The 26,983-nt window shown below is 39.7% G+C and overlaps 2 protein-coding genes across 9 annotated transcripts in view; both read right to left on the bottom strand.

The window, feature by feature from the left end:
* Positions 1-7,231, bottom strand: part of TCEA1 (transcription elongation factor A1) — a 29,510-nt gene extending 22,279 nt beyond the window's left edge. The window contains exons 1-2 of the mRNA XM_050892208.1: positions 7,073-7,231; positions 713-775 (exon numbers count right to left, since the gene is read on the bottom strand). Of these exons, the coding sequence (XP_050748165.1) occupies positions 713-775; positions 7,073-7,141 (132 nt within the window). The 5' untranslated portion in view covers positions 7,142-7,231. The remainder of the gene's footprint in view (positions 1-712; positions 776-7,072) is intronic.
* Positions 7,232-12,388: 5,157 nt separating this feature from the next.
* Positions 12,389-26,906, bottom strand: LYPLA1 (lysophospholipase 1). Of its 8 annotated transcripts, none has more exons than XR_007766070.1 (10): positions 26,805-26,906; positions 26,132-26,163; positions 22,960-23,025; positions 21,422-21,469; positions 19,970-20,040; positions 19,315-19,388; positions 18,472-18,573; positions 17,699-17,875; positions 15,970-16,249; positions 12,389-13,509 (listed from the first exon to the last, which is right to left on the bottom strand). XR_007766070.1 is itself a non-coding variant. In XM_050892216.1 (10 exons), exons 1-9 carry the CDS (start codon positions 26,871-26,873, stop codon positions 16,196-16,198), a joined length of 693 nt encoding a protein of 230 aa, XP_050748173.1. In that variant the 5' UTR covers positions 26,874-26,906; the 3' UTR covers positions 12,389-13,509; positions 16,148-16,195. The 8 variants fall into 8 exon arrangements, 7 of the variants coding, with proteins under 7 accessions (XP_050748173.1, XP_050748174.1, XP_050748172.1 ...); XM_050892216.1 differs by having other exon boundaries at positions 16,148-16,249; XM_050892217.1 differs by having other exon boundaries at positions 12,389-16,249; positions 17,699-17,864; positions 18,464-18,573.
* Between the last annotated feature and the right edge of the window lie 77 nt (positions 26,907-26,983).

The raw sequence follows: 26,983 nt of genomic DNA, 5'->3' as shown, positions 1-26,983 counted from the left end.
ACATGACAAACTCTGCAACTTGACATGTAAATAAAGTTCACTGAGTTACTTTTTGAAAGAATTTATAAATAATACATAAAATACTATGTTAGAGATGTAGATAGAAGCAAAAGTAGAGAGAGTATGCATGCAAGTGAGAGAGATTGTACCACACCATCACTCCTACCCAGGGGAGTAAAAAGGGAATAGTAGTAGTAGTGTAATTACCTTAAGAAATACACTACTCAGAGTTGGGGGGGTGGGAAGGAAATGGTCAAATACAACTTGCCTGAAGGCACGAACTATGCTTCTCCTCACTTACAATCCAAAACCAGACCTAACTATATAAGAAAAGAAGGTATCAGGTGTAATCGGGTGCATTCTCCTTCAGAAGGAAGGAAACACATCACATTTGTGTTAGTAAGAACCTAAGATTATATGTAACGTAAGTTTATAAGCAGCTCTTCTCCTTTGTCCATGACAAAATTCACTATTTTCAACTTAAACAGAAACATAAGCTTTAAGAACTTGCTACTGGAAGAAAACACTTAATCTTAAGTGCCCTAAATCAGGGTGAAATAAGACTCGTTACCCTATAACAACACCAATTCTTCCAAGGAGTTTCTACATAGGAATCTACTTTAATAGCTCAACCTTCTTCCAAATTTGCTGGCTTCACCTTCATCATTATGGAGTTAATATACGCAACATAACAACAATAAGAAAATCATACCTGTAACAACTCGAGGGTCATGGGAATATTCTTAAGCTCCTTCAATAAATCAAGAGCTCCAGCCTGCAAAAAAGAAAGAAAAAAAGAAAAAAGTCAATTTAGTAGCAATCAGGTACTTTAAATATAACATCAACAACACACTCTTATCTGCCTTCAAGGTCCCAGATTGGATTCAAACCATCAGTTCCCAATTTATCCACAGAACAACTCTAGGACAAGGAATGTTCTGCTTCACAAACTAAGCATTAACAGGCCTAACTCAGAAATCAAAGTATTCACTCAAAGAGTAGAGAAGTTTTATCCCATATAAGTCAAATGCCAGTTAAAGCATTCTGTCAATTACTACCAAACCAACACACATCCTCAAGAAAACAGCCTCAATGGTACTTCACTTAACAGCATCAGAAACAAGCCAGACAACAACAGCAATTTTCAGTTCAGAACATCACCTGTTTTAGCACGAGAACTTGGAGTTGAGAAGCTCTGCATAGTCCATCAATAATGCATATATATATATGCGCATATAACTATATATATAAAACATATATAGCCAACATTCTTAACTGTATTTGCGGTGGTGTGGTAAAGCCAGAAAAGTTTACTGGTTTAAAAACTGTGATCAGATTACACTGTTTTAATAGACACAGCTATAGCTTCCCCAATAGACAACTTCGTGAGTGTGTCTACCAACAAACGCCCAAATAAAAAAAGCTGAGCAAGACTTGCTTTCAAGTCTTATTTTCAACTACTAAGTTTAAATATTAATTCAATGAAATAGATAGATTAGGCTTCATAGATTAGTGCAGACAACACTCTTCTGCCTATACCAGGCTGGCCAAGCATCAACATGTTCCCAACTAGAAGCCAGAGCCCATCCTAATGTACTATAACATCTGAGCTGATGCACTTGTTTATTATTCAGCTGTCGTGGATTTTTCTTTTTGCCTTTTCCCCTGCTAAGACCATAAGGAAAGGTACCAAGTAATACTATGTAAGCAGCAACTTTCTAGATAGAGGAGTTAATTTCAGAGATTGTACTGTTAGGCATTAATAAACCCTATACACAGCTATTCTGACTAACAATTCATTCCTTGGCGATGTTGGCCTTAAAAAAAAAAAGTTTTCATAAATGTGAGCTCCATAATTTACTTTAACCGCTACATCCTTGATGATTTACCACCTCTACTTAAGCAAAGCTCTGCACCATCCACTTCTTACTGTGCACACGGGTTGCCAGGCTATAGCAACCTCCTAAAGGTTGAGATGATTTTGCTGTTACTCAAGTGCATATGGTTCTGAACCCGTGAGCTACGAACAGCAAGGCGGCAACTGCCCTCGCATATAATAGGCCACTCTACCCAGGCTAAGGTCCTTACCTTCCCAGTTTTTTTTTTCCTTTTTTTTTTTTTCTTTTTAATTCATGAGGTTTGGAAATAAACCCCACAAAACTTCCATCTTGCAGATCTTTGGAATTTGATTCCTTTCTCTTCCCTTATCTCTCTCTTAACTCATCCTATTTTGTTTACTTTAATATGCATTTTGCTTGCCTTTATTTTTAAATTCTCCCTAATCAACTAATATGACACCTGTTGCAAGGAAACTCTTGTAATCTCCTGCTGCATCTGCAGGTCTTACAATTTAACCACTAAAGATAGCCCATAAAATAACCACTGAGAGGCTGAGAAAGATGAAAGTGGAACTTCTGTGTCACATGGAAACAGGCACAGCTTTGGAAGCCTTCAAATGTCTGCTACAACCTCTGTTTTTTAAACACATCTGACAGCAAAGAAGCCTCTAAAAACAAACATTTCACTATGTTCCATCTTACACAAACCCAATTCACTTATAAAATGAAAGTTTTACTATTTTACCATTGTAGCAAAAAGTCTTATTTAACTTTTATTCGTGATATACAAAACTTCTCCAGTTTTAACCACAGAATTTTAGCAGCAATGATGCAAGACTGGGAAATGTCATGCTGTTTTCAGGTGCTAAATTGAGTTAGCATACTAAACCATTTCTTTCTCTAAACAGCCATAAGTGTGGTTTCTTCTGTGCAAACACAGATCCAAGTAAAGTTAATTATCTTCACTGCTACAAAACAAAATCAAATTCAAGAAAATTTTCTTAGCCGAAACAAAACAAATGACAAAAGTCAATGTGACATTTTCAAAAATATAATCCGACAACACTTATCTCCAAACTAAGTTATTAGCAAACTGTATGCAGTATGCGACTTCAAAATAAACACAGGTTATTGTAGTCTGCAATTTCAGCATAACAATGACACTGTAATGCAAAGTAGCACTCTCTTCTCCTCATCTTAGAAATAGTCTAGTCAAAATTTCTTTGTCTCTGTAAAATCCCTTTCCAATTGCATGTGTCAAAACAACTTTACTATTCCCAGTCTAGAGATTTTACAAAACTAGTAACTTGATACATAGGTTAACAAACCATGCAACAAGTAAAAAAACCCAGGTACTCTCTACACAGATGTTACCTACATTTCATGCTGTTTTCTGTACCAAATTACCAAAATTTCTAATGCACTAACGCTTTCTAAGCCTTCACTCTTCCCTAATCAATTATATAAAGTGTACCAAGAACTAGATGCTTTAAAATTAAATTTAAATTGAGTTTAAACTCACAGCAACTAAACAGTTTTTCATAACCACTTCTCTTAGCATAAAGTCAAATGCTTTCTTTTTCTCAAAACTAGAGTGGAAGTTGCACAGTAAAACTTATAATTCCTATTTTTCTAACGTAACACTTCTCTGTTTAAAAAAACCCATGCGTTAAGAACATTATTATAAATCTTCTTTTAAAGGCATTTCTATAATTTCATAGAAAAAGAAAGGCAATGCCCCATTCCACTAGGCTGGCTGGCTTCCAGTTTACCTTGTTACTTGAATTAACAGAAGTCAGCTTCATACAGATTTAGAAGATTACTCCTCTCAGCTTCTCTCAGTTGATCAGATCTTAACACCAGAATGATGTTCTATATTCATATTTTAAAGCTATGCTTCAGGCGATAGAAAATGGAGTACGTTTCTGAAGACAGCAGAACTATCTAGTTATAATTCTGTTCCACTTAAGGGAGCAAACATTTAATAACATGGACAATTTTACATTTTCTTCTCTAAACTTACTCAACTGTTCTTGATTTTTTTAATCCATGGGTGCAACCTTATTTTTCATACCTATTCATTACAGCAGCTTAATGAAAGAAAAGTGTACTTAAGTACAACAAAAGCTATAAGGAAGGCACTACATGTGTTTTAATCCAATCGCAGTTATTCTGAAGGAGGAGTAATATCTATTTCAAGCACGCAACCAATATTTGAAGTAACAGCAGAAATATGTATCTCGCAGTGTATTAAATACAACATTGCACTATTATTTTGTCCTTCAAAACAAAAGAACTGTATATATCATTTCACCAAAGTAGTTATGAAATCTGCACAGCTACAATTAAATCCTTAGTCAAGGCAAATCACCAAGAGTCTGACTCAGGAAGGGTGTCTGCACAGCCTGCCTTTTCAACTCATCAAAAGAAATGCCAAACAGCACTTTGCCACAAGCCGTGGAGTCACCTTTTGTATGAGAGATGAAGCATCTCTTGCCTTCTGACTCTTGACAACTTCAGAGTGAAAAGGTATCAAAGCTTTTTTTTTTTCTTTTATTGATGGGTTTCATCAAATCATTCTCATTCAAAGACACACACCAAATACCTGTTCTTGTTGAGTAAAAATGGAGAAAGGAATACAAGAGGTTGTCAGGAGCATCATTATCCAGCAGGTACTTATGTAAGAATACATTTCTCAATTCTGCTTCATCTTTGTGAGACAATGAAGTCCCTCCTCATAGAAATGATCTTAATAATTTTGCTAAAGTTAGCATTTTAACTGCAGGGCAGGATTAGGTAGGAAATCACACTGTGCAATCAAAGAAGAAATACCTTGTAAATGACAAAGGCGAGTAAGAAAAACACAGAGACATCTCCTGGGTTAAATACTGATGTACTTTCCTATCATACAACTAAGGGTTTTTATCACAATACACACATGCGCTTTGGAAAAACTGTCAGATCTCCACTATCGGCTGCAGAGGCAGCTCAAGCCCTCAGCCTTAGAAGGTTTTTGAGACAGCGTCAAACTAACAACAGAGCCACTTGTGTGCGGTAACGAGCTGGAACGAATGAGCTCTGTTCCAACAAAGTACAAAAGCAAAACTGCTTCTGGTGCTGCCCACACTCTCGCTACTGGGACGGGGTGAAGATGAAGACCCAGCCGCTGGCTCCAGCCAGGCGAATCTGGCCCAGCTGTGCGCGCTGTGTTTGGCCGCATTAGAGACCTGTGCTGACCCCGGCGAAGACACTGCACCGCTCCCTAGAGCTCTGAAAGTTAATTAGGTTACACACACTAGAGTGTGACTACATGTCCCCAGCTGCTGCTAGGAACTACATCCAAACTCCTAAGCCTTCCAGATTACAGAGAAATACACTGTGGTCACCAGGAGCATCTCTGGTATCGCTGCAGCGCTGCTCCCCAGCATCAACAGTCGTTCCCATATTACCTGGGAGTTGCCGTTTTCTTTCTATTGTCAGAAGTCTTCCAAATAAAATCGAATTGAATGCACTTTATCATTCTCATTACCACGATATTTAAACATTTCACAGTCAGTATGTTTCCACCCTTTAAACACCTCATAGGAAAGAGCCACTACTTCAATCTTAGAGTTAGGAAAGTGAGATGGTGAATTCTTTTGTGCTGAAAAGTATGGGGAATAGAAATAAAGAGGGAGGAGACAAAAAGGAAAAAAATAATCAAACTAATAAACATTGGTTGTAAAAAATTCCTTCTACTAGACAAGGCTCCTGTCTCCACACTGTATCATTAGAAGGTTCAAATGTATCAGAGCTAACCCATACAATGTTAGGGAACATTAAGGATTTTGAAACACAGCAAAGCATGGCCTGTGTGTACTTGCAAGGAATTTGTTTGGATTTTGAATGAAACAAATGTCATTGGTTTAATGCAATCAGTATTTCTATAAATATGCAAATCTTATTTTAAAATGTTATTTATAATTCCCATTATCTTAAACAGCAAAAAAAAAAAGACTTCTGTAAATTCCACACTGCTCAGTTCTGAACTATCTCTAATATTGAGCATTTAATGCACTACCATAACATATAGAAAAAAACTTTATGTATTAAAATAGTAGCTTGCAGGAAGAGCAGCAACCACAAATACACAAATTACAAGAGAACAACAATGTGCCCACCGGATAAAGAAGTAGTAAACAGAGTTAACAACTGTAAGCTATTTTATGCGTAACTATAATCAGGTATTTGGGTGTTGCTGCACACTCTGATTTTACTTATTTTGATGTTTTCATAGGCATAGCACAGACGTTATATGTTAGCTAAGTAAGTTCTATATCAAGGGCATACATGGGAACAACACTTGGACTAAGCTAACTGAATTCTACCTAACTATATTCTACCTCCATTCTGAGGCAGAAGTTATTCCCTGAATTAATAAACACAGTTAAAGCGATACTCATACTTTGTTCCAGGTTAAAAAAAAAAAAGTGGCTCACATCCCCCATCTGCTTCAGAAGTTTGCCCACGCAACTCTGGCCACCTTGCCGAAGCAGGATTAGGGTTCTTCATTCATATTTTAGTTTGCACACTCCACATAAAACTCCAGCTTTCACGCCTGAAAGCGAACACAACCCGTCTGCAGGAGACCACCTCTGCAGGCATTCTCCTCGAGCCGACTGGGCTTCCCGCATCGCTTCACATCCTGATCTCGAGCCAGGCCAATATCGCGATTTTAATGAATGGGAAGCGGAGGGAAACGCCGTTTAGAGCCAGGGTCGGTGCCCGGGCAGGAACCTCCTCTCGGCCGGAGGCGCCGGGCTCGACGCCGCGGTGGAGCGGGAGCAGGCACCGCTCCCTACCCGCCGCCGGCCGACACTGCGGAGGGCGGCCGGGGGCAATCCGCCGGGGAAGAGGGCCGGCTGACAGGGCGAAAGCCCCCTCCCCACCCGCCCCGCAGCGGGCGAGCCGCGCCGGCCGGCGGCTCCACGTCCTCCCGCGGCGGAGCGGAGCGGGGCGGGGGGAGCCGCCAAACCCCCGCCAGCCGCGCGGGGCGGCGAGGGAACCGCCAAGGCCGCCAGGCAGCGGGGGGAGAGACGGAGGCGGGTGAAGGGCCGCCGGCCGGGCCCCGCGCGGCGGGAAGGGGGAAGGCCCCGGGCCCGCTGGAAGGAGGGAGCGTCGGGCCGGCCGGGGCTGCACCGGGGCCCGCGGCGGCTCCGCACCGCCGAGCCGCCTCCCGTCCCGCCCCCGCTCACCGCGTTCTTCTTCTGCACCATCTTGTCCATCTTCTTGGCGATGCGGATGATCTCGTCCTCCGTGGTCATGGCTGCGGCGGCCCGAGCGGGGCCCGGCGCGACGCGTGGGAGCTGAAGCCCGCGGAGCAGACCCGCCCCCCTCCCCTCGGGGCGCGGGAAGCGGCCGGGGCCGGGGCCGCCGCCGAGCTCTGCGAGCAGGAGCGGAGCCAGGCCGCGGCGCAGCGCCCCGACCCAGCAGCCAGAGCGGCGGCGCCAGGCAGCGCGCGTCGAGCGCCGGCCGCAGGAGCCAGGCAGCGCTGCGGCAGGCCGAGACCATTGGCGCGCCGGCGGGCGGGAGCGGGGGTGGGCAGGGCGCCGGCAGCGGGAGCGGCGGGGAGCCGGCGGCGCCCCGCGGGGGCTGCGTGGGTGAGTCTTGCACCCCCCCCCCCCCCCCCAGCCCCAAAAAGCCCAAATTAAATGTTCTGACCTCTTACAGTGTCTCACCCTCTCCAGCTCACAGCCTTGCCGCCAGCGCCGGTCCACAGGCAGCAAGCACTGCCAGCCGGTCTCGGTGTGCTGTCCTGCTCATACGGCGCATAACGCGCTGCAAAACACAAATTCGCTTCCTATGTTCAAGCTTTTCTTCAGCCCTCCGAAGGCTCACAATTACAGCAGACACTTGATTTTGTCAGCTTCAAATGGATGGAAAATCCCCTCTTCCCTGTGACGGAAAAGGTTTTTCTTAAAGTCTGTCCCTCAAGAGTTACTTCTGTATAAAACGGACCGAGGATTTCAAATTGCCATTTCAGAGTAAGTTCAGGATTTACAAGTTTAGAGTCAGTACAACAGAGCGGGAGAGAAACTTTTGCATTGGCCAAGTATCACGCTGTAACGTGCTACAGTGCTTCAAAGTCTTAAAGCTAGTTCGACACATTTGTATTCTGTACCATCAATGAAATTCTGTTCATCGAGTTATATGCCTTGTTACTGTGACTTCTTGTTGAACAGCATCATTAAACCATTTTCGCTGTAAAACAGTAGTGTTTACTTCAAGAAAATGGTAAGCACATCTGAAGGTTACAGAAAGATTATCCCCTACTAAGATCCAGGAGGGCGCTTATATGTGCCGCTCAAATCTATTATTAGTAAGCAGTCGAACGCTGTGGATGCCCGAGTTGTAAACTGAGGACTGTAAAATATGTACATTTTGGAGAAGAGGCGAGATAGGACCTTTCCTTGAAATGACACTCAAGGAAGCGGCTACAGGAAGAACTGCCACTGCACTTAAGTGTCATGTGCTTTGCAGCAAGACTGTCTTGTGTTTTGAAGCCATATAGAGACAGGAGGTTTTGAGGCACTCGTACGTCATCCTCAACGCGCACAACGGTCACAGCATCCATCAGCTGAAAAGCCTGCACGTACACAGACGTATTAGAAGCAGTTAAAATTATTTGGGAGCCAGACAGGATCTTCCCACAGGTTCGATCTGGGCCATGAACTGGACAAGCATACAGAAACTTTGTCTGCAGCTTTTTGTTTGTTCTGCCCAAGGGGGGGGCGGAACAACAAAGGAATGATGCTTTAAGGAAAAGGATACCTTTTCTTTCAGGGACCGATTTTGGGGAGAAAAAAAAAAAAAAAAAGCAGCGCTCAGCAGTGCTCGCCGCAACATTTAAGGGATCGTGCCAGTTCAGGTTTAATTCCGTTCTGTCTAGATGCAGTAACCTAGTACCAGTAATAATCAACTCAGGTTATATAATATGCTAACCTCAAATGAAGTTTACCATCATTTTTCCCAGAACCACCTCAATGATAAAAGTAGTACACACTGTGCTAGCAGCTGAGAGCTATTGCTACACTATATGGTAAACAAGCTTGTACGTGTAGGTGCTTCTACAGTAGGTGCAAGTTAGGTCAGGGATAACACTGTCAGAAAACTAGAAATCTCAAATCAGTCAATATGGTTAGTTTGAACATACTTAAATTCTGGAATGAAGTCTTCCGGTATTCATTTCTTTTAAAAATACAATTCAACACCTTCTTCATTGGAAATGCATAGAAAGGGTTAAAAAATGCAGATGAAATCTACTAACATCCAAAATGTATCAGGTAAGGAAATGGTAATTGTAAATTAAATGCTATATAGCACTTATAAAAGGCCTGCTGCAGGACTGTAAGGGGAAAGCAGGTCACACTTGTTTAACATCTAAACTAATAAAAGTAGCATCAGAGAAATATTTCAGCAGGGAAATCAAAGACTAACCAGATGGTAACGCATATCCTGTTTTGCAAATGGATGCATTAAAAGAAAACAAAACACAGCTCACATCATTTGTACCTTATGCTACAATATCAGAATGATACTCAATTAACTGAACCAGTACTAGCCAGATTCTTTATATTAGCTGCTCTATCATCCTCGGGACAGCAATTCTTTATTGCAAAGAAATACACAGCACTCTCCATGGTTGTTCTCTTTTAGCTGGTTCTAAACCAAGCAGCTTTGTACAGTATCAATCTCTTCTATAACATGCCACTGTAAGTCCCAAGAACAGTAAGAGAGGGAAAAGAGACGAAACAAAAGTTAAACTATGCAACCTTTTCCTTTCTGTTTAGCTTCTTTCTCCTAAATAAACCCATTAGAAAGAAGAAGTAACACACACTATTTGTTGCACTGCATTTACCTGTTACAGCATATGCTCACCATTCTTTTGCAACATTTTCTAAAAGGTATCATACACCTGCTGCTGCAAAGAGCCTGCGTCTAACTCGCTAGAGCCTATCATTTGCTGGACCACAGGACCTTCCACAATACTAAGACTTAATAGGCAGAGATGGCTCTCCGAAGAGGGTACACATATGAAATGTTGTAGATTTTTACTAACTAGTTTCATCTGATGTGAGACAGCATCTTGTGAAATTTGGGGCGGTGGTGGGCAAACAGTAGCACACACAGAATTTGTAGTGAAGGATCTCTGAACTCCTATCAAGGAACTTAAAATCCTCCTTTTTCAGGACTAACATTCTGTACGGAAAAAGCTCCTCTCATCAAGTGTTAACACAACTATGCAAAATATAACATTCTAAAAGGTTTTATGTAACCATGTGTTATACCCATTATGCCTCTCCTCTCTATTTAAGCACTCAGTGTAACAATGACTTAGGTCTACCGAAACAGAATTTCAATTGGTCTAAATCAGCCAGCTGATCCCTGACCTTTGCAGAGGAAGAAGAGGCGAGTCCAACCACAGATACGTGAGGGGAGCTGTAGCAAAAGGAAGTTCTGATTCCTCGTAACGGCAAGATTTTCCTCAAAAATTTCTGAAATAGTAACAAGCATCTTGATTAGTTGTTTCTATGGTTATTCAACAGATGGGTTGTGGGTTTTTTATTTATTTCCTCACTCTAGCTCTAGATTATAATGGTATGGCCTGTAGACCAAGTATCATTTTCAAATTCTGGTGTTTGCAGTATGTTATTAAGTTCATTTTCAAAATGTCTTCACTTTTTTTTTCAACTTAGAAGCAGTAACTGGAGGCATTTCAGTATAAAAAATATTTAAGAAAATGTTCTGGTTTTTTTTTTTTTTTTAAAGGTCACATTATTAAACTTCTCTATTCTGGGGCAACCTCTACTTTTTTGTACATAGATCAAAAATATTTCAGCCTTTTAAAGATCCCTCCAAATAATTTTAAATACTACAACATAGCTAGCAAATTATTTCAAGCAGAAACTATTTTAAGAGTTTGCTTGTATTCACAACCAGGGAACATTCAAGACTCCCAACTTTTAGACTCCATCTGCTCCATCTGTTAATGCAGACAAGTAGCCTTTTAAAAAAAGAACCTTGAATGACCCCTGAGGGAAGTCTACCTTCTCCACATCGAGAAGCTAAATCTCCCACTTAGACGCATGAAGTAAGGTTCACTACACCTCAGCAAACTGGCTAGAAGTTTTAAGTTTTACAAGTTTTGCAGAGAAAAAGGAGGCAATGGGTTGCTCTTTTCTAGTAATTGGAACTAAGAGAAAACCATTATCTACTGATTCACTTTGTGGATATCCATTAAATTATACAAGCACTTCATTTAAGTCAGCTTTAATCAGCTACATCAAAGGCACTTGCTCCACTCAAAGAGAATTAATAAAACCTGTTATCCCAAAGGCAAAAGGTGGTAACATGAGAGTGGCAAGCAATGAAAAAAAAAGAAAAAAAGGAAAAAAAAAAATCTGTTCTACAGCTATTATTCTTCAAAGAACCCCATTTCCAAGTTAACCAACAGACATTCTGAAAACTTGAGAGTCACCTTCTTCACTTACACCAGTGGTCTCATACTATATTTGATAAAGTGTAATACAATAGTACATTGTAATTTTTTTACTATGCTAATTCTAGGCAATGTTTCTCCTCACAATTATCTCCTCAGGGACGCCAGGGCTGAAAGTAAATAGAAACTGAACATTACTCAAAAAGTTTTTCATAAAATATAAAGTGACAAATTACTCCGTATAGTATTGCATCTTTGTTGTTACTAGCTATTCTTATACCCTTAAGTTGCCACAATAAATTCACATGCAGCACTGCATCTGACGTGCATTTCCACACATTCATGAACTTCCTAACTGTACTCCACACTGACTTTTAGACATCACAGTCTATGGAGACAAGCGGCCTTTTAGTTGCTTTAAACTGCTTGAGGGGGAAAGTCTACCTTTACTACACGTACACCTCATTCCCCCTCAAGTTTCTTCAGCATCCCTTCCCAGATAATCTCAAGTTTTCTCGAGAGTGCCCTACACTACGTATACCACTGATCGGCCTCGAGTATTACAGTTAACCTAAAGAGCACATGTAACCCCTGACCTGAAAACTGCTTCTTTAACAAATATGTTAAGTGGTATGTATGCCAAACCTAATACAACTTCAAAGGCTCCCCACCACCACAGAACCCCCAGAGAAAGGTGGAGCAATACACAGTGAGAAGACTTTGGCTCTTTAGAGTCCTAGAATAAGACTACTAGAAAATATTTTCATTTCCTCTACCTTTCAAAATTACTGCAAATTCCAAGAAAACAAGTTAAAATAAAATCAACCCAGAATATGAAAAAAAAAAATCAAATCATACTTCGCATTCTCTCAACAAGGTAGCAAAACATAACTTGGTACGTGATTTTTTTTTTCTTCTTTTCAGTAACTACAAAGTATTGTTCTTTTGTATTATAGCATCATGCATACATTACCATGCAATATATTTGCAAGAAGCCTCTAAAGTGCCAGTTTCACAGCACATGAAAGCTCAACTTCTTTCAGGTAAGTATGGAAAAAGTCTTTAGTACTTTCCCAAACGCTGATTGAAATTTATTTCACAATGATAAAAATGGCAAGATTTTACATTTTCCCTACTACACAAATAATTTCCAAAGTTAAGATTTCTTATCATAAATAAAATTAGTAAACTAAGTAAATTACATCTTAGATGTTTATATTAGATATAAATGGCTTATACTTCGTAACACAAAGAGTATGTGTTCAGTACTTCTTTATAAAATTTAAGATACACAGGCCTTGTACATATGGCTTCATTGACATACAGTTTGTTCTCAGTCATATCCATCAACACAAATAGCACCTCTACATAAAAGATGCATCCCAATGATTTTAATGAAGTGCAGTATACTCCATTAGAGAGAACATGTTTTAATTAACAGTTCTAATACCAGTTACAGTGTACAGTACTTTTACCAACCCACTGTGTTGTAGTTATACAGGATAGGAGGAAGAGACCAAATCATACAGCCCTCACCACAGTACAGACCCCAGTACAGGTTTACCTCAAGAATGGCCAGAAGATTTGGCTTATAATACATAATTCAACATGTTTATTAAAAAGTGGGCAACGTATTCCAACAAGAAGTCAGAATTCTGACTGCACAAAACTGCAGTCAAATTTAAGTACCATTTTGAAATTAAAAACGCATCAGGGAGTTAGATATCCATTGAAACAAACTGATCTGCAAGCAAGGTATTTTTGTATCAATGCTTTTGCAGGTTTGACAGACATCACCTCCTTTTGGGGAAAGTCTAATGTTACAAAAAATAAGCTTCATTATTGGACAGTTTCAAATTGTAGTTTACGAGGATAGGACATTCACATTTAGAACACTGACAGTCCAACTTCTCCATTGTAATAGAGTATTATGAAAATCCCCACGCCAGACTGAGCTATCATTCAGCCTAAAAATACATGCAATTATGACAACAATTCCAGCATCAAATCACTTCAGGTAGTGAAGTTCAGCTACAAGATCATACACACAGCTTTCCAACCACCTGGGAAGTTACAAAAGACAGGAGCTCAAGATACACACTGTAATATGGGAGGAGATAGGATACATCCTTGAAGTTTCCTCTAGCTTCCGGGCTCTTTAACAACCCCCAACTACAACATACACATACACTCCTGCAAAAAAAAAAAAAACTTGAGGGGAATTCTTCCTAGAATACAGAAATTCAGAGTAAGTCACAACATTTACTTACATTTACTTTGGTAACACAGCTCTTTGTAGATAAAGCAAGCAGCAAAACAATAGTATGAAAAAAATCTTGTTATGATAGCCAAATACTTGAACAAAGTTAGCACATAAAGCATTTCTAGAAAAACATCTGAAAGCATCAGGGAGACAACAGTTGAGGCTGACTTCGATTAAAATGCGTAAGTACTAGAAACTGACCACAAGCTGTGAACACAGCTCACCAAACTGAAGAAAGTATTACGAAGCTAACACAGAATAAAGCTAGGACTGATCTCATTTTAACATCTTAGAAATATTTTTTATATTCACTCTAACATAAGAAAGAATATGTGAGATGAGCACACAGTCAATTAGAAGTTGAACAAGACAGCTGAACAGCATTATCAAACAATTTACAAACAGAACAAGAAAATAATAAAGGAAAAATTAGAAGCTTGTGCAAGAACTTTGGAAACATGCCAATATTCAGGGAATTATTTAGACAACATGGGAATGAGGATAAATCTAAAACTAGGAGAAATAACATATAGTTTGCTTACCAAGTTTGCAATTCAGCAAGACTGCAAAATTAGCTAATGCAATTTGGGAATGACTCCAAGCTAGGACATACTGTTTTCTCAATAGAACTTTGGCACAACTACAATAAGAATATTATGGTTTCTTCTGTGAACTAAATTAACTAAAAGACAAATTGGCAGATCTATAGAACAGAGTGACTGAGGGAAAAGACTAATTAAACTTCAAAGTTAATAGACATGCCCTGTCAACCACACAGATGGAACATCTAAAAGTGTTTCAATACCATTTAGAAAAAAACTCCTTTTCAATTTTACATATTAAGAGATGTTTAATAATCCAGAGAAACTGGATTAGAAAAGAAAAACAGCTTCCTAAAAATGAAGCGCAATACATATGAAAAAAAAGCACTAAAACCAGAGAACTCACACTAGTTGAACAAGTCAGATTTCTGGCAGCAGCTGTGTTAAAGAAGGGATATAAAGGCATAATTCCCCATTTATGCATTTGTACTGGCAGATGCCTCGGATGTAAATCCATATACAGTGTAAGGGGACCACTTGATTAAGCTGGGAGAGGAGAAAGTACCTTAAATGCAGGTATGAAGCACAGGGCTGACACAACAGATGCATCCAAAATAGGAATATTCTTTGCTTGCAAACATATTATAGTATAGAACAATGTTATGCAGCATATTATGTAGTAAAAACTGTAGTGTATTTTTTAAATGTTCCTAGTGTGGTGACAGCCTCTGAACTCTACAGAAGAACAGCTGTTTCCAGAAGTAAGTTATGGCTCTTAACTGCAAAAACAACTCTTGAGTGTGCATCAATTTCTGTAACCCAGTGCATTCTAGAATTTTAAGCTTCTGAAAGAAGAGACATTCTATATCTTCTAGATTTTTTTTTTCCCCCCCATAGTAGGTCTTCATATTCCTAGGCTATACTGATGTAGGGAAACATAGAATGATCCATTTGAAAACAGAATTCTTTGTTCTTTTTCAGAAAAAAATGAAGTCTCAACATGCAATAAAAGAAAGTATTAGATGGTATCAATTTAAAGTTTAAGTTATATCCCAATTGCACTTATATTTCTATTAAAAAAGAATTCAAATTAGTCAATGTATATGTTATAGATGAGACTTCAACAATACAAGTAACTACACAGCTGCGTTGTTTTCAGTTAGTTACTCCAAAGCAGACAGTAAAATCAAAACTATATGCTGGAATTGCTCATGTGAAATATATGAACATTTCTATACAAATGAAATCTACAAAGACTAAAGCACAAGATGGATATTCAGTACGAAAACATGAATTTTTAAATGAAACTCAAATTAATCCTATGCACGTCTTCAGAATTCTGTTCCAAGTCAGCATTTGACGTGAGTTTATAGTAATAAAAAAAAAAAGACAATAAGCGACAAATGACTGTCTAACAAGGAATGAGTCCCTTTAGAATTTCCACAATATCTACCTACATGAAAACAGTTAAAAATTGAGGTGGCTTAAATATAAGAAATACCTTTCCTGACTTCTAGCCGTTATAGGAGAACAACCCTCCTTATGTGGAATAACAATTAAAATTTAATATTTAAAGCTTTGTCCTTGGTAGCATTTATTCTACCATCATATGCCCACTATGTTACATGTTGTGTACTTTATGCATCCATTACATAAAGGAAATGTTTTAATATGTTTTCAATGAGTATTAAGAACAAATCATGTCTCAAGTATAACTAAACTGGTCACGTTTATGTTGCTCGCTTAAATTCAGTTTTTAATTACTTGTACAAACAGTTTAAAATTCTGCAACCAAAAAAATCAGATATCTTAAAACAGTATGTTGAGGTTACATTCTGTCATTGTTACCTGGCTGCCTCATTCACATTGTCCCACCAGTGGATGATTAATACTGAAAAGATCATAATTTCTTGTACATGTCTATTATTTAATCCTCATCCTAAGTATAAATTTGCAACACAGTAGTAGCACTGCAGGTATAGAAGTAATGCTTCCTGTCAGGCATATGAAAAGATTAACACTCTACCACAGTTGATGCTGGTGTATTTATATAGAAGGCTCCTCATATATCATTTCAGTCTACGGGAGGTAGATGTTTGTCTATGAACTGTTTTACATCCATCATCTCCTGTTTAAAGATAAAAGTATGTATTAGTTGAAGTTCCCTACCAATATATATTCAGCTACACTAAATCATGTTTCAACATTTCAGTTATAATGAGCAGCTGAGCTACAAGTATTGAGTAATTAGTTACTTGATGAAATCATACCACTTTGCACACAAGTCAAGGCTGATAACTTCAAGGCACTATGCACTCAGAAGAGGCTAAAATACAAGAAAAAGAGCAAAGACTACTTTTTCTCTCCCTCTCTCTGAAGTTGAGCAGGCAAGCTACATATTAATCATCAAGTGACCTGAATAGCACCAGGCTGAGCATGGATAGGATTTGAATGTAGCTAAGGCCGTAGCTTCATGTATACTTTAAACTTTTGCAAGTTAGCAGCAGTGTGAAAAGCCAGCAGCTCCTCCTCTTAACCATTCAGTTTCACCTTCATGATGCTTCCTTCCTTAAGGAAAAGCAATACAATGAACGAGACTGGGAAACCAATCCATGTTAAAAATAATTTACTTTTAATTTTTTTTATGAAGTCAATGTTGTAAGAAAGAGCACAATATATTTGTGTGACAACTCAATGCTATTACTGCCTAAACACAATACAGCTGTGTAAATGTCCCAAAGAGGTTGTCCAAAGGTACAGTTCCCACAAGATGCAGCAATCCAAATTAACAAAGTTACTGCTGCTGACAAATGGCAGATCTGTTCCTTGCCTCCTCTTCTGTTTCTTGCTCCTACCATTTATTTTGTGTGAGTTCTGACGCTTCAACTCACTACAGCTGCAAAAACTGAAGCCAGCAGCTTTTGCCATTTTAGCAAGTTCAAACAGTTCAAAGAAGTTTCTGACCAGCTCCAGAGCTGGTGCAAGAAGGAAGAGAGGGCCACAAGGTCATAAGCAGAGGGAACTAGTCCACCCCCTTCTGGCAGTAGCAAGCCATCACATCAGCTCAGGTGCCTGCTGAGCCAGAACCATAAATACAGGTTCTGAGGCTGCCTCTTCCTTAGCGTCAACCCTCCCTCCCTATTCCTTCGATGTCTCCATCCATAGAACTAACAGGATTCTTCTCTCCAAAATACCAAGTTGGATTTATGCTGTGAGAATCTGCCTTCCAATTCAGTGATTTTTTTTTTTAGTAAGCAAATAACAAAAATTAGGGAAAAAAAAGAGTATTTTATAGACTAACTAGCACAGTCCCAAAAATACAATCTTATGAGGAAGTTCCTACTAGTCATATAAACTTTTGCCTTGGATGCTTTTTCAGCCAGGCATTCAGTTACTCATTAAAATAAGTCAGTAGCATCAAGCACTTGTTATTAAAAAAAAAAAAAACAAAAACCACACACCCCCACAAAACAAAAAAAAAACACCAACTCAAAAAACCCCCCACCCAATACATATTTGTTTTGAGGGAAAAAAATTAACCATACCAAGCTAAAACATTGTATATTAAGAAAATTACCTCAATACATGAGCTATGCATCATGCCAGAGTAAGTCCTGAAGGTTATGTTGGCTGGATTTATCATACTCTTTAGCTTCTCAACAGTGAGAGAACCGAACATTAAAGGAACCAATGGGTCACAGTCCCCATGGCACTGAAGAACAGCAATCTCCTTGTTGACACCACTGATAGGGGCCTGTTAGGGGTGGAATTAGAGGGGAGAAGAGAAGAAAGAGACAGTAAGAGGAGGTAAGGCTAACATCTTTGAGATAAAATAACCCCATGGCACTATGCCCTGTGGCATGACAAATAAGTTGAATTCTGAAGGACAAAACCCACAATGTATAGTCTGCAAGTTCCTTATGAAGTAAGCTCTGTGTCTGACAACACATTAAGTTCAAAAACCTGCAAATAAAATTTTGGCACTAATTACAGAGTAGAAGAACATGATTTCTGGCCAAGTAAAAAACCTGATATACTTAGTCTCTAATAAGGTAGTGCCTTGCAGATGAAACAAATGGCAAATAGAAAATTCATCTTCAAGGAAAATTTGCTGTATCCTTTAAGCTTCCTAGGAATGTCATTTTAAGCAGAGATAGCTACTGAGTATTTCCTCATTTTCCCTACTTGCCAAACTCTAAAACTCCAGGGTCCTATTTTCAAAACTTCTGAGTTATCAAACAACTGTCAATATTCAGTAATAACGATGGCCACTAATTCCTGCACAAGATACAATCTTCAGATATACTCATTTCCAAAGCGCAAATTAGCTTGGGAAAGAAACATAAATACCTGAGGAAAAGAAGCCCGTAGAGGAAGCCAACAGCTGAGGGCTACAACACCTGCTAATTTTTGTTGAGTTGTAAGAGCTGTATACAATGATAAAGCACCTCCCTAAGATAAAGATACGTAAGTATTAGAATGGTGATGGTAATGTTCCTTTTAATGCTTGTTTCAAGATCTCTGGTTTCTCCTTTAAAGACCTTTTTCTATTCCAATCTGTTCTTCCTTAGAACCAACACTAAAACCAGTATTCCTGTACAACATTTATTTTGCTTTTTCCCCCCTCCAAGTCCATGTGATTCATTCAGAAGTAAAACAGCAAATTTACCATAACTAACAGCTGGGGGAAAAAAAAAAACCCAAAACATGAAATAAAGATCTATTACTCGTGACAGTATTATCACTCCTTTAATATTTTAATTTACTTGCACACAGACTGGGGAGTTGGTGTATGGACCAATTAATCTATTAACCTACCTACCACAGATGTCTTACAAGTATGAAGGGAAGAATTTTTCAAATAAATCCAGACTATCAAATAGCTACCAAATTAAATTAAAAATACTAGCAAGATTCTCAAGCAAAGCTACGTACGTTATGTGCATAAAGACTTTAAATAGACTATTAATTTTAGTACCTTTTTTCCACATGCATGTTCATTTTCTAGTGAATAGTAATTATGTGCACAAAACTAAAAAACTTCATTTGTTAAGGCAAAGGAAAATTGACACCTTAAAATTTTAGAAGCACCTAACATCAGCTCTTCTCAATTCAAGTGTCTGGACTTCCCACATTAGGAAAGCTAGGTTACTTCCCTAGCAAAAGACATAGTTCTTTCCAACCATACCTTACCTGAGAAAAGCCTCCCAGAATAATTCGATTAGAAGGAATTCCATTTTTTACTTCTTGATCTATCAGTGCTTTAACTGCAACATAAATAAAGGCCAGTAGTTAAAAACCCCTCCATTCTGTAGAAAGTCTAGAAGAGGAAAGAGACCTTCTCCCTAATGTCAACAGAAAGCTAGTGAAAGGAAAATCTAGTCTGCTATCCATTACAAAGTATCAAAAGATCTAGAGCATGATCAGAAATTCCAGTGCCACTGTACCATTTCCAAAGAGAAAAACATGCAAGTAAGTCTCGTAAAAGCCCCACTGCCAGGAAGATGGTATCCTCTTCTAACTATCCAAGCATCACAAGTGGATGCTCATACAGCTCTAACCCGCTGTGCTACCCAGAAGCTCTTAAAAAAAAAAAAAAAAGTACACTGGTTCCCATGTATATTTCATATTTGAGAGTATGAAGTGTTCATAGTAGTGAATTACTCACTCATGCAGTTTAAAAAAAAAAACCAATGCACTTAGCTAAACTTTGATCAGCAATAATACAATATATACATATTACTTTTCCTAATAATTTTGTCTTTGGAAAATCTGTTTCAGACTGATAATTCATTTTTAAGAATACACAGAAGTACTTTTAAGACATAAAAAGTATTCCTAAGCATACCATTCTCCGCTGCCTGCTTGATCCCAACTTCATCTTCCTGTGAATCTGGAGAAAGTCCAATGATATCAAACCTTACAAAAATATCAACAAGAGCATTACTCATTAGAGGATCCATTCCACTTCCTTAAAAGACAAATAATAAAATTGGAATATTTTCCTGATAAAAATGTTAGCTGACATATTATTTAGTACCGACAACCCATAGATTACAAGAAATAGTGGACAATCTGTGAATGTGGCTAAAAGGCTAGATCTAGTCAACAAAGCTTTTCTGAGTTTTGGTATCTTCTGTAACTTATTGCAGATTAAGCAGCTCAGTTTTGATATTTGCTCCAAAAATATCAGCAAGAATTTCAGTTTATCAGTTGCATGTACAAAATTAAAATACTGTTTGAATACTGTCTACTCCGCTCTCATGAGACCCCACCTGGAGTACTGTGTTCAGCTCTGAGGCCCCCAACATAAGGACATGGACCTGTTGGAGCGAGTCCAGAGGAGGGCCATGAAGATGATCAGAGGGCTGGAGCACCTCTCCTATGAAGACAGGCTGAGAGAGGTGGGGTTGTTCAGCCTGGAGAAGAGAAGGCTCCAGGGAGACCTTACAGCAGCCTTCCCGTACCTAAAGGGGGCCTACAAGAAAGCTGGAGAGGGACTTTTTAGAAGGGCATGTAGTGATAGGACAAGGGGAAATGGCTTTAAACTGAAAGAGGGTAGATTTAGATTAGATGTAAGGAAGAAGTTCTTCACTGTGAGGGTGGTGAGGCACTGGAACAGGTTGCCCAGAGAGGTTGTGGATGCCCCATCCCTGGAAGTGTCCAAGGCCAGGTTGAATGGGGCTTTGAGCAACCTGATCTAGTGGAAAGTGTCCCTGCCCATGGCAGGGGGGTTGGAAGTAGATGATCTTTAAGGTCCCTTCCAACCCAAACCATTCTATGATTCTATGAAATACAGGAAAACCAAACACAAGTTACTTGAGAAAAAAAAAAAAAAAAAAACAAACCGAAGAGGACTGGTTTAAGACCATTGAAATCTACCATATTTTTCTTGTTCTCTATTCAGAATGGATGTTCTAAAGAACAGTTCCTAGATATCCTGCTGACCCACCAAATATTACTCACTAGTAGCAATAATATTTCCACTTCAAGTCTCTACTACTACTTACTATGAATCCATACACAATACAGACTATACTTGTAAAATAAAGTGGGGTTTGCATTTTAAGACATACAGATTAGTCCTGAGGAATAACCTTTACCACAGATACACAAGGAGAATTAGAGTGTACTTAAGAGAGCCCTTTTATAAGAACAGAACTAAAGCAAAAAGCTTTTTATACTTACACGTGATTAAAACCAGCCATTCAGGTTGTTCATGATTTTTAATTAAGAACAATGAGTTCAAACCCCTAGATATCTTTTGATTAGAATCATCTGCGATTGAACAAATACTTACCATGACGGCATAGCCATGTTCATGTTCAAAGAAACTGGCATAACTGGCCTAGAAATGAGAATGAACACAACTGACATAAGATATATACTGAAATTTAATAATGCAGATGCAGTTATGTCATGAAATTGCATATCTCTAATTCTGTCTTACTTTTAAACCATAATTAACATTAGCTACTTCATGGCATCTCTTCAAGATCTCTCTTGAAACCTGCCAGCCCAAACACATTTAATGTTCAGGGTTGAATTACCACTCTCTCCAGAGAGCAAGCAAAACATTAATGGGCTGCTTTATAGGTATGTGTGTATGTGTGTGCATCTGTATCATATACATGTTTTTTATATATGTATATCTCAGTTATTTCTAAGTAACAGTTATTTATCACAGTTCCATACACATGGTCAGTGGATGAAGGCATCTTACACAGCAGCATCAGCAAACCTAAGGAAGCAGCCAAATGCAGCATAGTGGTGGATACGAGTCTGGCCACACATGCTTCTCTCAACAGCTGAATCTGCTTAAGCAGTGCCTGCCTTCACTGCAGGACTCATTCCCACCCTTATGCCGCTGTACGGCATCTTTTCAGACATACCAAGACAACTTCAATGGACCATGTCATGGATCAAATCTGGCTATAGTTTTAATCTACTGAAACTGAGGAACGTTAAGTTCTGCGGGGGAAGACTGAAAGTAGACAAAGGGCAAGCAAAGAGAACAGCAGATATTGCTAAGCTCTTTTTGAACGGCTCAGCAAAGCGTGGCCATGTGGTAAAATAAATAAATAAATCACAGCCCAGCAGTCAGTAATACACCAAAACATTGCTCACTTATCTCCCTACCATCCCTGCTCCACATCTCCCAAGATCGCTGGAGCACAAGACAATCTGAATTTTGTGTTAAAATAAATTAACATTATACTTAATTAGTTTTTCTATCATTAAGTAAATACTAGATAGATCTTAATGCTTTATTTACTGACTCCTGACCCTGCTCAGAAGCAGTTCACTACTCAAATTGCACTATTTGTTGAAAATATGAATATCCTGTGAATCTTTGAAACTTGCTGTAGGTAACAGGGAAATTTCATCTACTATACATGCACCTGAGTTTAAGAATTACATGTACCTAATAACCAACTATATTAAATGGTCAATAAAATACAAAAAATTACTCCTTGTTAAGACTGGCTTTTAACAAATGACTGCTGGGGAAAAGAAAAGCAACAAACAACTCAATCCAGTGAAAACAAAGTCAAAACAATCTAACTTTGCATGTAAAACTTTCCAAATATGTTTTCAGTCTGAATTAGTAACAAAAGCAAAATACGATAAAAAATGCAGTTTTGCCATAAAGTAAATCACACAGCAGTTCCTAAAAATAACAAAATATTTAATAGCATCACCATTATTTTAGAGTGGTTTTTTACATAAAAATGAAATGCAGAGACATCCAAATCCCATTTGACGTCATCATCTGTGCAAGTGTCTTAATAAGTAATTCTACAGAAAAATGTAAAACAAGAAGTTACAAAAACTTACGCATGTGGGCAAATGTATTTTACATGGGGGCTTCTGATACCTGCGAGGGCTTCTGACCATCCATGCCTGTAAACAAAAAATATATTAAATGGCATTAATGTTTTGGCTTAGCTCTTATTTCTATGTTGGTGCAACAGCACAGAGCAAGTATGAAATATGCTGAATTAGATCAATATAAACACATTTCTAGAAAATTTTTACATCAACTGCAGTATGCTATGAATACAGTACTAAACTTAAAAGGTTTGTTCTGCCTCTGAATATTTGTTGCATATATACAGCCAGGGACACTTTATCTAATTTGACTACCACAGTTGCGGCACAGCTGCAGAAATACCACTTTGGCTCTAGGCAAAGCCTGCTCTTTATCTGGCTGGGTTTATTAACCCGAGTGCTACAACACATGAACACAGGTATCCTGCTTCCAGGCAGCTGTAGCCCAGAGGCTGCTTTGCTGCTCCTGTAGACTTAAGGCAGCTTCTTTCACAGCCAACTTTGCTTTTTCTGAACCAAATTTCTTGATGTGGGAGAGTAGCGAACTGACATCTAAGCTAATTCCACATGGAGCCAACTTAATCAATCAGACCTATTAACTTTGACTCAGCTCGAATGCTCTTAGATTCAGGCAGTCCTGAACCACACTCCAGACTGAAGGTAGCTTTTTCATCTCAAGCACGTGCTGCACGAATGCACAGAACAATGCTGAGATCTGCACAGCAGATGAGTTATCAAGCTTCCTACAAACCAGAAAACGGGAAAGCATAATTTAAATAAACAGCTTCAAAAGACTCACTCCAGGGCTCATCTAGACATGAACCGAGCTGGACCCAAATCAGAACCTGCACAGAACCCCTGCCTGTGCCTGTACTTGGCTTTCCAGAACACTCAATAGTACCTGTATTTCCTGATTTTTCTCATTATTCAATATTCCTAACTCACCCACTAAACTAGATACTGGAAAGTTGATTCTAAGCAGAAAACACCTTTAACAAACTCATCAGTGACACAGCTGAACTAATCAGACCAACAGCAGACAAGCCATAAAAGCATGTTTGGTTTAGTTATAATTTTAATATCATCCTGAAAAGTTAATGTATGCTACCTGAAGTTAAAGACATTTCAAACACACAGACAGCACAGACATTTGAAACACTGGCTGTATATCTCAGCCTACTTCCTACTAATACTTTTATATATACTATTAACAAGTTGTGGGTGATATTACTTGCATAATATTTGCAGTATCACAGAAGGCCAAATAAGAATCTAAAGGAGAAATACGACTGGGAAAAACTAGTTAGATAAGAATTTGGGACTTTTTTTAGCCAACTATAAAAATTAATTTGACAAATTTGGAAAGCAACATTGTATACACATTTATGCAGACTCCTTCAAACAACGCTGTATGTTGTACCTTTTGTTCAGATTTTGACAAGTATGTACCAATCTTTAACTGCCATTTATATAGGAGCTAAGAGAGAAAAAGAACATAACCTCTGTTAGACACTTCTCAGAGTAAGAAAAATACAGTTGGTAAACTGAAGCGAGCAATTTAAAAATTCATGTGAAGTAGAACAGGTCTGTTTAAACTGTGGGAAATTACAAAATTGTTAACTAGTTCTCTTCAAGCAATTCTTTTTTGGGTCACTACTATGGCTTTTTTTGAAAAAAAAATTACAGTATGTCAAAGGCAGTTTTAGCTCATCTAATCTGCAGTGAACTAGAGGAACAAATACAGCTAAATCACCATATTTCCACAGAGGTACTATGACTTGTTAATGCACACATTCCAGTATGCTCCATGCATTTGCAAGCTTGAGACTGCGTGTTAGCTTTGTCACCAAAATGGAAATACCACATTTGTACAAGGAATACAATTTATTTTAAAGAACAAATCTCTGTGTTTTTTCCCCTTGCTAAAACCAACATCAACCCGATTTGCAAGGACTCAAATTCCAAAGACTCAAAAGATTCTGCAATCACTTGCTGAACTTTTGGTGCCAAGATGCAGGCAGTACTGCTGCCTCAGCTGCGTCCTACCAGCAGAAAGGAAGAGGGATAATGCAAACAAGGTGGTGTGTCAGCACAACAAATGAGAGCAAACATCTCCACTTGTAGAATACTGCCAAGTGCATGGACTTGACTCTTTTTAACTTATTAAGTGTCCCGGTTATGCAAGTTTCATTTTTGACAGCTTTTTTTTTTTTTTTAGTTCTTCAGAAAAAGTTTATGTCTTCAGCATTACAAGTTTCAACTTAGAGGCACGTTCAAGTTCCAGGTAACAAAACCAGAGTTCTTAAAAAGATATTATATAACTTTGCCCATAACGGAGCACAACAGACAAAGCATTCATGCTACTTATTTTCAGTATCTAAGTGACAATTCCTTTAAAGTCTTCCACCAAAAAAGGTTTCAACACACTCCTAACTTGTTAATTCAATGGCTTTAATGAATGTATGCTTATATCTCGGCACATACAAGCTTCAAATGGAAACATTACACCACACCTAGAACGCCCCCCGCGAAATTCCCTAGTCTTTCCATTTCTACTCAAACATGGAAATAACAGGAACAATGCAAACAGGGTATTTCACAGCTTGTTTGGGTTTTTTTTTTTTAATCTAAAGACCATATTTCAGATGGAGAAATCTGTAGACATTAGGTAACTACTTAGGAGTTTGCTTAGATAAATCAAGTAAGCCTGGATTTTAATGTAAGTGTGCCATACTGAAGAAGAAACCATGGACTAAGTGTACCTACTAGCAAACCAGCAATCCACGAGTCTGGAAAAAAAAGAACTCTAAATTTAGACAAGCACAGGAATAACCAGGAACCCTCTCTCAGGAAACTGAAAGATCAGAAACCCACAGACTTCTTTTTCCACGAAGTTTGACTCAAGAACAAAAGAGGGATCACGTTCAGACCAAATTAGGTAAGTGATAGAAAAGAGAGAAGAAAAAGCTTCTGAGGACTTATGCTGGGAAGTTTTAAATAAATAGTTGTCACCATTATTCCAGCATACATGAAGTTTCACCTGTTGTTAGCCGCTGCCTTCAGTTAAGGGCAAAATAAGAAGCTGAAGTAACTTTTAACTGCTCACGTCTTTAAAACATGCAGCCTTATATTTGAAACTATAATAACTATTAAGTATGCGATAGATCAGAATACACACCCGGTATCTCCCAATCCATGAAGAAAAATGACCTAAAGGGAAAAAAAAAAAACAACCGTAGTGGTATAAGGTCACTAAACAATAAACGCACCTAACCCACGTACTACAGACGCCCACGCAAGCTCACACACACAGTTCGGAGCACGACACGACTTTCTCAAAAGAAAACTCTGCTTCTTTCACTTCCCGTCCCAGCTCTCCCCTCCCCGGCCTCCCCGCCGCCATCAGCGGGCGCAGCCCGCCCTCGGCCGGCACACGGCGGCGCGGGGCCCCCGCCGGGCGCGGAGGGCGGCGCGGCCCCCGCTGACACCGCTGACCTTCCCTCGCCCAGCGCGGACTCCAGCCGCGAAGGGAGCGGGACCCCGGTCCCGAGCCCGGCCTGGCTCTGGCAGGAAAGTAACGGGAGAGACCTGTCAACCTGTCCGGGCCGCCCGGCCGTAGCCCCTCACACAGGCGCCCGCCCAGCGGCAGCGGGGGTCGCGCCTGCCCTCAGCCGGGCCGCGCCGGGCCTGACCGCTGCCTCGCCCCCAGGCCGATGAGCCGCTGCGGCCGCCCCCCGCCCGGGGCTGAGGCCGCAGCGGAGAACAAAGCCGGGGGGGGGGGGCCGCCGCCCGCCACGGCGGACCCCTGACCGCCGGCGCCTCCCCGCGGCTCGCCCCCCGCCCGCACTCACGGCAGCCGTCGCCTTCCTGGCGGCCGGGACGATGGCGGGGAGCGGCGCCGACATGTTGTTGCCGCACATACACCGGGCTGCGAGGCGGCCAGCGGGACACCGGCCAGCAGCGGGGAGGCGGGACGGGCGCCGGGCCAAGAGGGCGGGGGAAGGCGGGCAGCGGGGTGGGAGGGGCGCGG

This window comes from Gymnogyps californianus, chromosome 2 (assembly GCF_018139145.2).
Source record: "Gymnogyps californianus isolate 813 chromosome 2, ASM1813914v2, whole genome shotgun sequence".
Taxonomy (NCBI): Eukaryota; Metazoa; Chordata; class Aves; order Accipitriformes; family Cathartidae; genus Gymnogyps; species Gymnogyps californianus.
The sequence above is the reverse complement of the archived record's forward strand: the minus strand, read 5'-3'. Positions and strand labels throughout refer to the sequence as shown.

What these genes read in the sequence shown, in the direction of transcription:
- LYPLA1 (XM_050892215.1), bottom strand. Translation starts at nt 26,873, where the DNA reads ATGTGCGGCAACAACATGTCGGCGCCGCTCCCCGCCATCGTCCCGGCC. An exon ending in CAAGCAGGCAGCGGAGAATG is followed by an intron (nt 19,389 to 19,969) that starts GTATGCTTAGGA and finishes TTTATGTTGCAG; the next exon opens with TTAAAGCACTGATAGATCAA. An exon ending in TGCATAGCTCATGTATTGAG is followed by an intron (nt 16,250 to 17,698) that starts GTAATTTTCTTA and finishes ATCTTTAAACAG; the next exon opens with GAGATGATGGATGTAAAACA.